The sequence below is a fragment of the Conger conger genome, chromosome 2 (assembly GCF_963514075.1).
Source record: "Conger conger chromosome 2, fConCon1.1, whole genome shotgun sequence".
NCBI classification, from domain to species: Eukaryota; Metazoa; Chordata; class Actinopteri; order Anguilliformes; family Congridae; genus Conger; species Conger conger.
Genome location: NC_083761.1, coordinates 37,847,215 through 37,861,573, shown reverse-complemented (window position 1 = coordinate 37,861,573; position 14,359 = coordinate 37,847,215). Strand labels below are relative to the sequence as shown.

At 40.0% G+C, this 14,359-nt stretch overlaps 1 protein-coding gene across 5 annotated transcripts in view; it reads left to right on the top strand.

Annotated features, from left to right (window-relative positions):
• abcc10 (ATP-binding cassette, sub-family C (CFTR/MRP), member 10) overlaps positions 1 to 14,035 on the top strand; it is an 80,475-nt gene extending 66,440 nt beyond the window's left edge. For 4 of the 5 annotated variants that reach the window (XM_061221897.1, XM_061221939.1, XM_061221931.1 and 1 more), the window contains 3 exons: positions 3,310 to 3,435; positions 6,103 to 6,215; positions 13,337 to 14,035. In XM_061221897.1, coding sequence (XP_061077881.1) covers positions 3,310 to 3,435; positions 6,103 to 6,215; positions 13,337 to 13,469 — 372 coding nt within the window. In that variant the 3' untranslated portion in view covers positions 13,470 to 14,035. The remainder of the gene's footprint in view (positions 1 to 3,309; positions 3,436 to 6,102; positions 6,216 to 13,336) is intronic. The other variant, XM_061221905.1, reaches the window with a different exon arrangement.
• The last annotated feature ends 324 nt before the right edge of the window (positions 14,036 to 14,359 follow it).

Sequence of the window (14,359 nt, the reverse complement as noted above, 5' to 3'; positions counted from 1 at the left end):
TCTGCCAAATGCCAATAATGTAATGTAATGTAATGAAACTTTCATAAATTCTAAATTCATTCTACATAAAGTGAAATATTTCAAAGCTTTTTTTGTTTTTATCTCGATTATGGCTTACAGCTCATGAAAATCCAGTATCTCAAAATATTATATAATATTATATATAATATTACATAAGACCAATCAAAAAAAGGATTTATAATACAAAAATGTATGGTCGGGCAATCATGGGGAAGACTGACTTGACACCCATTTACACCCTCAACAAGGAAGGTAAGCCATAGAAGGTCCTTGCTGAAAGGGCTTGCTGTACACAGAGTGTTATATCAAAGCATATTCATGGTAAGTTGACTGGAAGGGAAAAGTGTGGTAGGAAAAGGTACACAAGCAACAGGGATGACTGAAATCTTGAGAGGATTGTCAAGCAAACTGATTCAAGAACTTGGGGGAGCTTCACAAGAAGTGGACTGAAGCTGGAGTAAGTGCATCAAGAGCCACCCTACTCGACCAAGCTTCCAACCCAGTTTCTGGTCCAGCTTCTTGTCCAGCTTTGGGTCTAGCTTCTGGTCCAGCTTCTGGTCCAGCTTCTGGTCCTTCTGACACCAACTCGACCCAGCTTCTGGTCCAAGCGATGGTTTTGTCCCGCTTGGACTACTGCAACTCTCTCCTGGCTGGCCTCCTAGCATCCGCCATTAGACCCCTCCAACTGATCCAGAATGCAGCAGCTCGTCTGGTCTTCAACCTTCCCACACAGTCCCATGTCACCCCCCTGCTTACTTCCCTCCACTGGCTGCCTGTCATGGCTAGCATCAAATTCAAAACATTGGTGCTAGCCTTCCAAGCAGTTAAGCGGTCAGCCCCAGCTTCCCTCCAAAAGATTGTCAGACCCTACACGCCTGCCAGGCCTCTTCATTCGTCCATCACAGGCCGCCTAGCGCCTCCCCCTCTCCAAACTTCCACCTCCCGCTCACGACTACTGTCTGTTCTGGCTCGACAGTGGAGGAACGAACTCCCCGTGGAGGTCAGAACAGCAGAATCTCTTGCTATCTTCAAGCGCAGACTGAAGACACACCTCTTCAAGCTGCACAACTCCCCGTCCCTCCCTACCTGTAAACCTTAACTGTTGTCTTTACCTGTGTTATTTGCTTGTGTATTAGGATGACACCTTTACTAGTTGGCTTGGCTAGGTAAGCAGTTTCTTACATTTACATGTTGTGGCATTACTATTAAATTAAAATAATAATAATACAAATTAAAAAAAGAAATCCGATGATCAAATTGGACCTGGTGCTTATCTTTGTTGTACAGGTAGCAGTTGAAAGCAGTTGTACTTCCTTCTAGGGTCTTTCAGCGCACTTATCCCTGGTTATGGGCATGCACTTTGCACTAAGTTGTATGTCGCTCTGAATAAGAGCATCTGCCATTAATATACAGTACTGTGCAGTACTAGGCAGATGTGAAAAAAAATGCTGTAAAATAAGAATGTTAATAGTTTATTTCTATCAATTAACAAAATGCATGAATAGAAGAAGTGAATGAAGAAAAATCTAAATCAAATCAATATTTGGTGTGTCCACCCTTTGCCTTCAAAACACCACAGTTCTTCTGTGGATTTAGGCAGCCTCAAATGCTTCTGTCTCTTCATGTAATCCCAGACAGACTCGATGATGTTGAGATCAGGGCTCTGTGGGGGCCATACCATTACTTCCAGGACTCCTTGTTCTTCTTTACGCTGAAGATAGTTCTTAATGACATGACATTTGCTGCAGAATACATTTGTGGCAAATCAGATGCCTCCCTGATGGTATTGCATGATGGATAAGCATCTGCCTGTACTTCTCAGCATTGAGGAAACCATTAATTCTGACCAAATCCCCAACTCCATTTGCAGAAGTGCAGCCCCAAACTTGCAAGGAACCTCCAACATGCGTCACTGTTGCCTGCAGACACTCATTCTTGTACCGCTCTCCAGGCCTTCAGCGAACAAACTGCCTTATGCTACAGCCAAATATTACAATTTTTGACTCATCAGTCCAGAGCACCTGCTGCCATTTTTCTGCACCCCAGATCCTGTGTTTTTGTGCATCGTTCAGTCACTTGGCCTTGTTTCCATGTCAGAGGTATGGCCTTTTGGCCACAATTCTTCCATGAAGGCCACTTCTGACCTGATTCCGCACAGTAGATGGATGTACCTGGGTCCCACTGGTTTCTGCCAATTCTGAGCTGATGGCACTGCTGGACATCTTCCAATTGTGAAGGGAAGTAAGCATGATGTGTCTTTCATCTGCTGCACTAAGTTTCCTTGGCCGACCACTGCGTCTACGGTCCTCAACGTTGCCCTTTGTGCTTCTTCAACAGCGCTTGGACAGCACATCTGGAAACCCCTGTCTGCCTTTAAATTTTTGCCTGGGAGAGACCTTGCTGATGCAGTATAACTACCTTGTGTCTTGTTGCTGTGCTCAGTCTTGCCATGGTGTATGACTTCTGACATTAAACTGTCTTCAGCAACCTCACCTTGGAAGCAGAGTTTTGCTGTTCCTCACCAAGTTTTAACCCTCCTACATGGCTGTTTCTGTTTCAGTTAATGATTGTATTTCAACCTACATACTAAATTGATGATCATTAGCTCCTGTAATTGGTTAATCACACACCTGACTATATGCATACAAAATCCCTGACTTTGTGCAAGTGTACCAGGAAGAATTGATGCTGGTTTGAAGGCAAAGGCTGGTCACACCAAATATTGATTTGATTTAGATTTTTCTTCGATTCACTCACTTTGCATTTTGTTGCAAAGCAAAAAAAAAAAAGAAAGAAAGATATTTTTGAAAGCATTCTTACATTACAGCATTTTTTCACACCTGCCTAAAACTTTGGCACAGTACTTTAATGTAATGTAATATAAGCCCCACGATGTGTCCAGGAAATGGGCTATAAGTATCACATTCCTAGTGTCAAGCCACTCCTGAACCAGAGACAACATCAAAAGCGTCTTACCTGGGCTAAAGAGAAAAAGAACTGGACTGTTGCTCAGTGGTCCAAAGTCCTCTTTTCAGATGAAAGTACATTTTGCATTTCATTTGGAAATCAAGGTCCCAAAGTCTGGAGGAAGAGTGGAGAGGCACAGAATCTTGCTTAAAGTTGCTTGAAGTCAGTGATGATTTGGGGTGCCATGTCATCTGCTGGTATTGGTCCACTGTGTTTTATAAGTCCAGAGTCAATGCAGCCATCTACCAGGAGATTTTAGAGCGTTTCATGCTTCTGTCTGCTGACAAGCTTTATGGAGATGCTGATTTCCTTTTCCTGCAGGACTTGGCATCTGTTCACATTGCCAAAACTACTAGTAATTGGTTTGCTGACCATGCTATTACTGTGCCGGCCAACTCGCCTGACCTGAACCTCATAGAGAATCTATGGGGTATTGTCAAGAGGAAGGTGAGAGACACTATACCCCTCAGCACTTCCATAACACCTCAGCAGTGCCACAGGCTGATTGCCGCCATGCCACGCCACAGTAATTAGTGCAAAAGGAGCCCCAACCAATTATTGAGTGCATAAATGAACATACTTTTCAGAAGGTCAACATTCCTTTATTATAAATCCTTTTTTTAATTGGTTTTATGTAATCTAATATTTTGAGAGACTGGATTTTTGTGAGCTGTAAGCCGTAATCATCAAGATTAAAACAAAAAAAGGCTTGAAATATTTCACTAGATGTGTAATGAATCTAGAATGTCTGAAAGTTTCACCTCTTGAATTAAATTACGGCAAACATTTGTACTTTTCCACGATATTGTAATTTCTTGAGATGCACCTGTAGATTAGGGGACTCCCGCAAGGTACAATGTGAAGAGATGAGTCTTCAGACTGCGGTGGAAAATGGGGATATTTCCCTTCAGTTTGGTCTTCAGCAAGTTTCCCTGTATGTTTTGTCAGAAATCAGCATTGCTGGGATTTGGAGAATGTGATCATTCAATTTCATATTGCAAACTCAATATTTCTGCGTAGATGTAGACCCAAAAGATGGTGCTTTAATGTCACTTTGTTACAAGTTTTGCACCATGTATGAATCAAAACTTTTAAGCTTTAACTACAGAACCGTAAGGATATTTGGATACTGTGCAATCTTACTGAAGGCTTCACAAATCAAACGAGAATGGGGAAAAAATTGAGGCATTGGAGGCCACCTAGCAATTCTGAAACATAATCAGATTTCTTTCTCTGATTCCATTGCACATGATATGGATTAAGTACAAACTGAACGTCAGGCACTATTAAGAAACGGAGCCAAATTTCTCATTCAGATGGTCAGACAAAGCTATTATTTCCATGCTGCTAGACTTAACCGCCTCCTGGCTCTCTCCGTGGAAATGGATGCTTCGCCGGTATAACTTCAATGTGATTGTCATAGGAAGACCTACTAACCAATCCTCAACAGATCACTGCAGAGTTTTCTTTTTATGCAAAACTATGCAATTCTGAAATTCCCTTTGATGAGAACAAATCTGAATCTCCCTGCTCTCTCCAATGAGGAAAGTGCTACCTTAAGCGGCCCACTTTCTTTCAAAGAATTGGAGCCTTTCAGGGGATGAAAAAATGTAGAATCACCTGGATGGGGCAGCATACCTCGTGAGCTTTATCTTAAATTCCTGACTAAATTGGACTCTTTCCTTCTTGATGCGTTTAACTCAGCAGTAAATTGCATTATGATGCAAATTTGGCCATCTTTATTTTTAAAGAAAAATATTCCACATATTGTGCAAACTACAGACCAATTTATTTTATAAATTCTGATGATAATCGCATTGAAATATATATGGCTATATATATTCATTCATCATGAACAAGCAGGTTTCATAAAATCCCGAAGTGCCATGTTTGCAGTTTGCAGTCGTCGTTCAAGCTTTGTTGTTTTGTCATTTTAAAAGTTCCACGATGACTTGCAGATATCTAGCTGGTTGATGCTTTTAGAATGGGATAGGTGCGCATAATGCTACACTATCATGCAAATAACTTATAAACTCGAATAGATTCAAATATTGTATCTCGGAAGTCGGCGTCTGTTTTCTCACTACTTCTCCTCTTGCCACAAAGAACCACACCCCCTTCATAGAGTTACCAGGTCACACTCACACTTTTCCTTCACATTCTTGTAAGCTAAATAAGTCAGGCATAACAACATATTTAATTTATTTTATCGGACTACGTCGGTCCAGTAACACTTCACTGAGCAGACATATTGCCGAATACTTGACGAAGACATGACGTAAGGTCGTTGACAGCTCAAACCGGAAACTGCTGAATCCAAATTCCTGAAACTTCAACTGCTTATTTGTATGCAACACTGAAGAGGGGTTATACCCATTCAGTATGCTCAGGTGGAGGAAGCAACGATTCAGATGATGACATTACCTCCAGCACAATCCCTAGCTTGCAAGGATCAGATAAAACACTCATTGGCTCCTGGCTCACAATGACTTGACATCACACCTTTGTGAAGTATTCGACAATATGTCTGCTCACTGAAGTGTTACAGGACCGACGTAGTCCAATAAAAATGAAATACGTTGTTATGTGTGACTTATTTAGCTTACGAGAATGGGAAAAGTTATTTTTATGATATATTGAACAGATCTAGGCATATACTCGTTTTGGGTACAGGTACCCTTTAAGGACTTTAAATATTTTGGTGATCATATCCATCCCTCTCTGTTTGACTGCCTGAAACAATTTTCAACAAATAGAGACTGATCTCAAGAAATTGTCCTGTCTCCAAAGCTCTCTACAGGCTAGACATTCTTCCACATATACATTTATTTGCCACTATGATTCATCTTCTCCCACCATATAAATATGGGACCAAAGTTCATACACTATTGGAAATTTCCATATTTAAACTAGGGGCTGTTAAATATTCCGTATATATAAAAAATATTTGTGATCTAGGCCTAGTTTAACCCCTGTTTTACCGCAAAAAAGAATGTGTTCTATGGGTTGCTATGGCCACTTGTCCTCCAAAATGTCATCCTCAAGGAAATTTTCAAGTGATTAAGAATGATCCATAACTTAGCAACTTAGTGACTTTATTTTGTCTTTGTCAAGATACTTTGCATTGATGAAGCTACAGCCAGTGTTGACCAGAAGACAGAGAAGCTGCTACAACAAACTGTCCAGGAGAAATTCAGAGACAAGACTGTTCTTACCATAGCCCACAGGTGAGCATTTCATGGATCATAATCGTTGGTTTGATTTGTGTTTGAATATGTACAGTCCCTTCAAAAAGTATTCGAACAGCACCTTTATTTTTACTATACACTGAAGACAATTGAGGTTGAGGTCAAAATATGTACATGAGGTGACAGATCCGAATTTATTTCCTGGTATTTTCATCTAGGTTTGTTAAACAACTTAGAACATATCACATTTTGCATCAGACCAACCAATTTATAGGTCAGCAAACTGGAACATGTGGCTGACAGGTGTTTCAATTCAATTTGATTGTATTTGTATAGCGGTTTTTACAATGCAAGATTGTCACAAAGCAGCTTTACAAAGAGCCTACACCTGAAACAGTGGGCAACAGTGGCAAGGAAAAACTCCGTGGCAAACAGGAAGAGACCTTGAGCAGAACCAAGCTCAGAGGGGGAGCCCATCTGCTTCTTGCTGTTATATATAAATACATATGTTTCTTGTAGTCCAGATGTGTCCTGTTAGATTGATTTGTTAAACAATAAGTACTTCTGAATGCCTACTCTTGGTTTTAGCCTTGGAAGACAGCATTTGTGTTAGAAAAGATAAACCAACATAAAGACCAGAGAGCTGTCTTTGGGAGAAAAGCAAGCAATTTTGAAGCTTAGAATTGCCATTGCACATCATTGGGGATAGCTTGTACAACCACTTGCAATGTCCTGAAAAAGAAAGAAACTGCTGGCGTATTGAGCAACAGATATCGAACCGGTCAACCAAGGAAAACAACAGCAGTTGATGACAGAAACATTGTGAGAGCTGAGCAGTCCACAGAGCAGTATTGAAGGTATCTCAATCAACCATTCAAAGAAGACTTTGAAGAGAGCAGCAATATAGAGGATATACCACAAGATGCAAACCACTCTTCGGTTGTAAGAATTGGAAGGCAAGATTACAATTTGCAAAGAAGTACAGTGATGTGCTACAAAATTCTGGAACAAAGTTTTATGGACTGATGAGACCAAGATTAACCTCTACCAAAGTGATGGAAAGGACAAAATGTGAAGAAAGAAAGGATCTGCTCATGATCCAAAACACAAGCTCATCTGTGAAGCGCGGTGTCATGGCTTGGGCTTGCATGGCTGCTTCTGGAGTGGGCTCACTAATCTTTATTGATGATGTAACTCATGATGATCGCAGCAGGATGAATTCAGAAGTCTACAGAAACATTCTGTCTGCCAGCTTAAGTAGAAATGCGTCCAAACTAATTGGGAGGAACTTCATCTTGCAGCAAGACAGTGACCCAAAAGTATTGTCTTGTTATTTAAATATCTTGCTATGTACTGGTGTTCATGATGGCGTCTATCTTAACAAATGCTCCAGGACCTGTAGAAGTTTTAATATTAAAAATGATAATAAAGACCACCCGCCATATTTAAAAATACATGGCATCTTATCCTACATCAGTTTAACCTTTGTTCCCTCCATTGGAATTAGATGGTACTGCATATGGTGAAACCTATGTAGGAATAGATCCCATGCGTTTTGAAATATGCCGGGTGTTTATACAGTTTAAAGCATTTTTAATCTTGAAAAGACTGATTCTCCTGTCTTTGTCTAAGTAATGTTAACTACCTAACTAGCTAGATAATAACTGTAACTAATAGCTGGCTTGCTGCTCCTGCTACTGGTTGTATTAGCTAGCTAGGACAAATCATGCAACATAGCAAACTACTTTAATATACAGTTAGAGATACTTAGCTAGATCTATAAACACTTGTTAGTGACCTAGAGCAGTATTCCTCTCAGGTTTATGTTCGTGAACTTACATTAGCTAGCTTGCTAGCTAGTTAACATTATAGTTAGCTATTGAAATGGAAAGCTAGTCTAAAGTTATGTGTTAGCTAAATGATAGAAGTCATAGTCATACTTATTTGTCTGAAATTCACAAATGCCACACTGTAAATTATGATTGTGGTTTTCCAGCAATTTAAGATTTCTTTAACTCAGGGGCGTCACCAAAGTTTGAATACATTTGAGGCTGAGCCAAAGTCATTTGGAGCTGAGCTGGGAAGGGGCATTCCATGCATTTTCCCTCTACAGGTTAAATTTCTGTAATGTTTATCAGTCTGTATGTATAAATATAATAAGCAAGGTAGATTGGATGGGAAGACTCATTTATATAACCATTTAAGCAGTAGGTTTTTTGTTCATCTAACTTTTCTCCAAATTATGTTACCAACTCCCAAAATATCCTTTTAACTCTTGTCATCTATGCATACATGAAATAATAACATGTAATGCTTCCTTTTACACTTCTTTTACACAATTTTATAAATTGTGTTGTTTGTAAGAATTTAAGGAATATTTCTAAGTTGATGATAGCTTTGTTTTTGCCAGTTGAAGATTTTAAGGAGGAGAAATACTTTGGGATGGCTGCATAATGCAATCAGTGCATACACAGCCACCTAGTGGGTGGACAGAAACCTATTTAAGATATTTTTACGACATTGTTTTTCTTAACCAAATGTTTTAACAACGATAAAATGTAGGCTATATAACCTCTAGCAATCTCATAGATTGCCCATCAAACTAATATAGACTTGTCATATTGCTATTTAGTGCTTGCAAAATCGGCAGCAGTGGTTCATAAGGGTCCCCAATAATTTATTACATTACATTGCTAACGCTAACGTTAGTTATATAGCTAGCTAGGTAAAATGCTGTAGTTAGCAGCTAACGTTAACTAGCTGCAACAGACAACGGTAACTGTACCCTAGGTTAGCCACATTCTGTCTTTGTAACGTAACGTTAATTCAAAATGCTGCATTCCAGACAACTCGGAAGACTTCAAACTAGGAAAGTGCAATAGAACTTCACTCAAAGTCAGAATTCCTCCTTGTGAACTTGGGGTAAATCCATCTGCCCCGACTTCACGAGAAGCAGTTGTCTGATGATTTTTACATGCCACATTAGAGAAGCATTTCAGAATGGTGAGATTCACAGAAGAAAAGTGAACAAAATCACATCATCTCTTTTATAATGTTGTGTACAATATTTCTGTCCCAAAATATTACTCCAGATAATTTTTTTCATTTATTATTCAATGAAAGCTCAGCACTCACCAATATTAAAAAAAAACCCAATGGTTGGTTCTTGTAGGAACTGCAGCTGTGATAGCCAGTGATTAGAGATACGTAGAGATGAGCATCAGTGGTCAGGCCTTGGAGCGTGGCAGTATCTGTGTGCAGGGCTAACCATAATCACATCAAAATTTGCACTGAATTATCAATTGCAATGTCAGTCCCCTCCCTGTAATATTCTAGGTTACTCAATTAAACTCGTACCAAATTAGCAATAATGCAGTTTGTATTTTAACATACTATATGTTGCGCAGTGAGAACAAAAATTAAATGATGAGTATCCAATTAATAACCAATTTCCCATTTGCCACTGCAGCATAACACAGTATCTTGGAACATATTAAGCGTTATGGAATGAGAACCCATGGTATATCGTGGATATTGGTACAGCTAGCAGGGTGGTTCACAGAGTGCCGTTACACCCCCTAGCTGTGCCGCTATCCACGATATACATGCACGATATATGCATCCGGAAAGTATTCACAGCACTTCACCCCATAATGACAACATGAAAGAAATGTATTAAAAATAAAAAACTAAGAAATCACATGTGCAGTTGAAATTGTACTTACCTCTAGGGTCTTTCAGCGAACTTATCCCTGGTTATGGGTATGCACTTTGTTGTACGTCGCTCTGGACAAGAGCGTCTGCCAAATGCCAATAATGTAATGTAATGTAATGTACATAAGTATTCACAGTCTTTGCTCAATACTTTGTTGATGCACCTTTGGCAGTAATTACAGCCTCAAGTCTTTTTGAATATGATGCCACAAGCTTGGCACACCTATTTTTGGGCAGTTTTGCCCATTCCTCTTTGCAGCACTTCTCAAGCTCCATCAGGTTGGATGGGGAGTGTCGGTGCACAGCCATTTTCAGATCTCTCCAGAGATGTTCAATTGGATTCAAGTCTGGGCTCTGGCTGGGCCACTCAAGGACATTCACAGAGTTGTCCTGAAGCCACTCCTTTGAGATCTTGGCTGTGTGCTTAGGGTCGTTGTCCTGCTGAAAGATGAACCGTCGCCCCAGTCTGAGGTCAAGAGCGCTCTGGAGCAGGTTTTCATCCATGATGTCTCTGTACATTGCTGCATTCATCTTTCCCTCAATCCTGACTAGTCTCCTAGTTCCTGCCGCTGAAAAACATCCCCACAGCATGATGCTGCCACCACCATGCTTCACTGTAGGGATGGTATTGGCCAGGTGATGAGCGGTGTCTGGTTTCCTCCAAACATGACACCTGGCATTCACGCCAAAGAGTTCAATCTTTGTCTCATCAGACCAGAGAATTTTGTTTCTCATGGTCTGAGAGTCCTTTAGCTGGCTTTTGGCAATCTCCAGGCAGGCTGCCATGTGCCTTTTACTAAGGAGTGGCTTCTGTCCGGCCACTCTACCATACAGGCCTGATTGGTGGATTGCTGCAGAGATGGTTGTCCTTCTGGAAGGTTCTCCTCTCTCCACAGAGGAATACTGGAGCTCTGACAGAGTGACCATCAGGTTCTTGGTCACCGCCCTGACTAACGCCCTTCTCCCCCGATTGCTCAGTTTAGACGGGCGGCCAGCTCTAGGAAGAGTCCTGGTGGTTCCGAACTTCTTCCTTTTACGGATGATGGAGGCCACTGTGCTTATTGGGACCTTCAAAGCAGCAGAAATGTATCTTTACTTGGCTTAATCTTAACTTAAATTATCATTGGATCGGTCAGCGTCCTTACCTTAGTTATCGATAGCTGATATACTAAGTTAGCTAGCTTGTGAAAATTCAGTCTCCTAAGATGAGCACATATCATGGAGATCGCTATGGTAACAAACAATGTGTGGAAAGTGGACACAGTCTGTCAGTCATAGCTAATTGACAGTTCTCATTACCAAGCCCTGACAGTTTGGGTGAACTTTTATAGTGGGGGATTTATGCCTAGAAAATATGTTACTCCTTTAATATTCCTGAAGAAAAATCTGTACATAAAGTACATGAATAGAACCTACCTAACCACCCACTCACTAACTCACCTATCCATCCAGCCATTAACTCACTCACTCACTTTCAGAAGAATACAGATAGTCTTGCTCGCATTACTGCAAGTTTATATATTTTTGGTTAAAAGTTACCAAATCACATTTTGGTGGTTTATAGACTCGAATCATTCCAAAAAAGATCAAATCATCCTTGAATTGAATCGCCAACTACTGAATTGTTAATCAAATCAAAATCGTTGTGAAGCCAAAGATATTCACACCTCTATTCAACTATTCTATTAAAAAATTCATAATATTTTATGCTGAATACAAAAATGTAATTTAAATCATTTAATACCTTAATACCTTTCAGAAGAGACCAGGATTATTCCTGTAGTCAAAAGGGTTCAACCATTTTATTTTGGGTATGTCATTTTCAAGCTTGTGTTAAAAAAAGGGGCGATACTTAAGTGGTTAATATTGCTTCTTAACTATGGGAATTTGCACATAATTCAGCAAAACAACTAAAAAGAAACAACTAAAAAGAATCCTTGTTAACCCTATGAGTGCTGAACATCAGGAACACCTTTAGTAAGGGCCTTACCAAAATAGCAATTGCCATACTAAAGGAGAGATGCTGGCTGCATTAGAATAACTTTTACTCCAATAGTAAACATATTTGTCAATCATTGTCACATCATAACTGCATAACACATGCACATGAAACAGAAAAGGCAGTCACACAAATCTTTTTAAATGAAAAATGAAACTGGTGGGGGGAGCCAACAATGAGCAATATGATTGTGCTATATTTTAAATCATGTTATATGCATTATCACCTGGTTTTACTGTGTTCTGTTCCCTGTATTCTATTTTTTCAGAATGTCCCACTGCTCTGTACCGGTTCATGACCTGGTGGTTGGGGACTGCTGATTGGATTAATAGATCAGATCTAGTGACTGTAGAGTCCATTGGAGTACCCTGAACTCATTGTTATGATCATGGAACCAGTTTGAGATGATGTGTACTTTGTGACATGGCTGGTTATCCTGCTTGAAGATGGGTAGATTGTGGTCAGAGAGGTGTTACGAATCCCTCTAGTGCTGGGAAATGGAGGATTGAAATTGAGCCTATAGGGTCCTGGCCAAATCACGATGCACCTGACTAGACTCAATTAAATATAGATTTCCTAACCGAAGGTGTGTGCTGTGGACCTGCCTAACGTCACTGCAGCAAGTGCCAAAAAAAGGTGAAAAAACGAAAAGAAAACAAGGAATGTCTGTGTAATTCCTAGTTGTAACAGAGTGGTGGTCAGCAAATATGGCTGCAGGATATGAGCAAAATATGCGATGATGTTGTTGAATATTGCAATGACAATATGACTTGGGATAAATAAACAAATATTGAAGTGTGCACAGTTCTAATGACTTTCGGCACACTGCTAACATAGACCAGAGACCAACATAGCCCATGCCCACTGAAAAAAAAAAAAAAAAAGCATACATTATTTCCAGCATGCTTTTATTGAACAAATTGCTCATGCACTGCTAGTCAATTTAACAGAACATCAATTTCAATAATTACTACTCAGTGCTTCCCTTGGTTTGTTTTCCACGCCAGGTGGTAAGCTCCTCGAAGCTACCACATGAAATGCGCAGGCCGGTGCTATGGAGAGTCATCACACGCATGGGGGAGTGCATTGATAATAAAGTGGTGCATTTCACTATTCTGAGATAAAATAACATAAATGCTATATTTTTCTGCTGTTCCTCGAATGTGTTTTATTTAAGCAGTATGACACAAAAAGGCTGTGCTGTGTCATGAATAGTCATGGTTGTTAGGCACAATGCGTACAGCAACAGCAACCCCCATAAGGTGTACCTAATAAAGTGTGTATTTGAACCAATAACTTTATAATCATCCATTCATCATACAATTATCCCACTTTTCTAATGTTACTGTCTGTATTTATACTGCTGCTTGGATTAAAGACAAAAGGTCAGGCAAGTAATTTGTATTTGTGCCACTCAAAATGTATCCTTTTGACTCTTGCTTTACAGAATCAACACGATTATGGATTCCGATAAAGTGCTGGTGATGCATGCAGGGAAAGCAGTGGAGTTTGACACTCCTGCAGTTCTTTGCCAAAGAGACTCTATTTTCAAAAAGATTGTTTCCAGACAGCTAGAATGAGGATTTACCGAAGACAAGCAGAATAAGATGGGAGAAATGCAAAGGAACTAGCAGTACCTGGCATACACACACACACACACACACACACACACACACACGCATACACACACACAGGTGCACTCACTCATTGCTGTTTTTGCTGTCCTTTGAAGCATGTGATGTCAGCATGTGATCACACCACAGTTTGCAATTTGGGCTTGTACAGACATGAGCTGGAGGTAGAGACTTGATATGCACCTTAACAGGCGGACTTGCAAGCACCCTATCAACCTGTCGGGGTGACTAGTGAGCAATGATACACTCATCCTGGGTGACTGAAACGATCTTGTATCTGGGAGACGCTATAGTGAATTGTGCTGTCAGGCTGTTGTGAGACCCATCCATGCACTGAAAAGAGCCCTAACAGGATGAGCAAAACGGGAGTCCCACAACATACAATTTTTAAGAGTTGATTTAGCATCTATCTATGGACTGGACTGGATTGGGTTGTGTTTTTTTTAACCGATTTATCTACATTTATTTTTCCAATGATATAAGGTGACAATAAAATTGCTTTCCTGCAGAGATTGCTGTGTACTATTGTGATTGTGTCACCCTTAAATGCAATGATATTTTTCAGACATTGTCTAATTTACCTATTAAAGGCATTTTTAGGTTGTATTAGCAGTTGTTCCATCAATTTTCTATGCCGCATTTGAAGTGTCCCAACACCGACATATTAACAACCAATTTACTGAATGCATACTCAGAACAATTGCTGAGTGATGACAATAGAAGTCTTGCATCCTTACAAACACACTTCTAGCCTACCTGAAAATGAATTAGAAGTGATTAGTACAAATGTTTGAAACAAATATTAGAACAGTTTCCTTTCCAGAGAGTTGTGCATC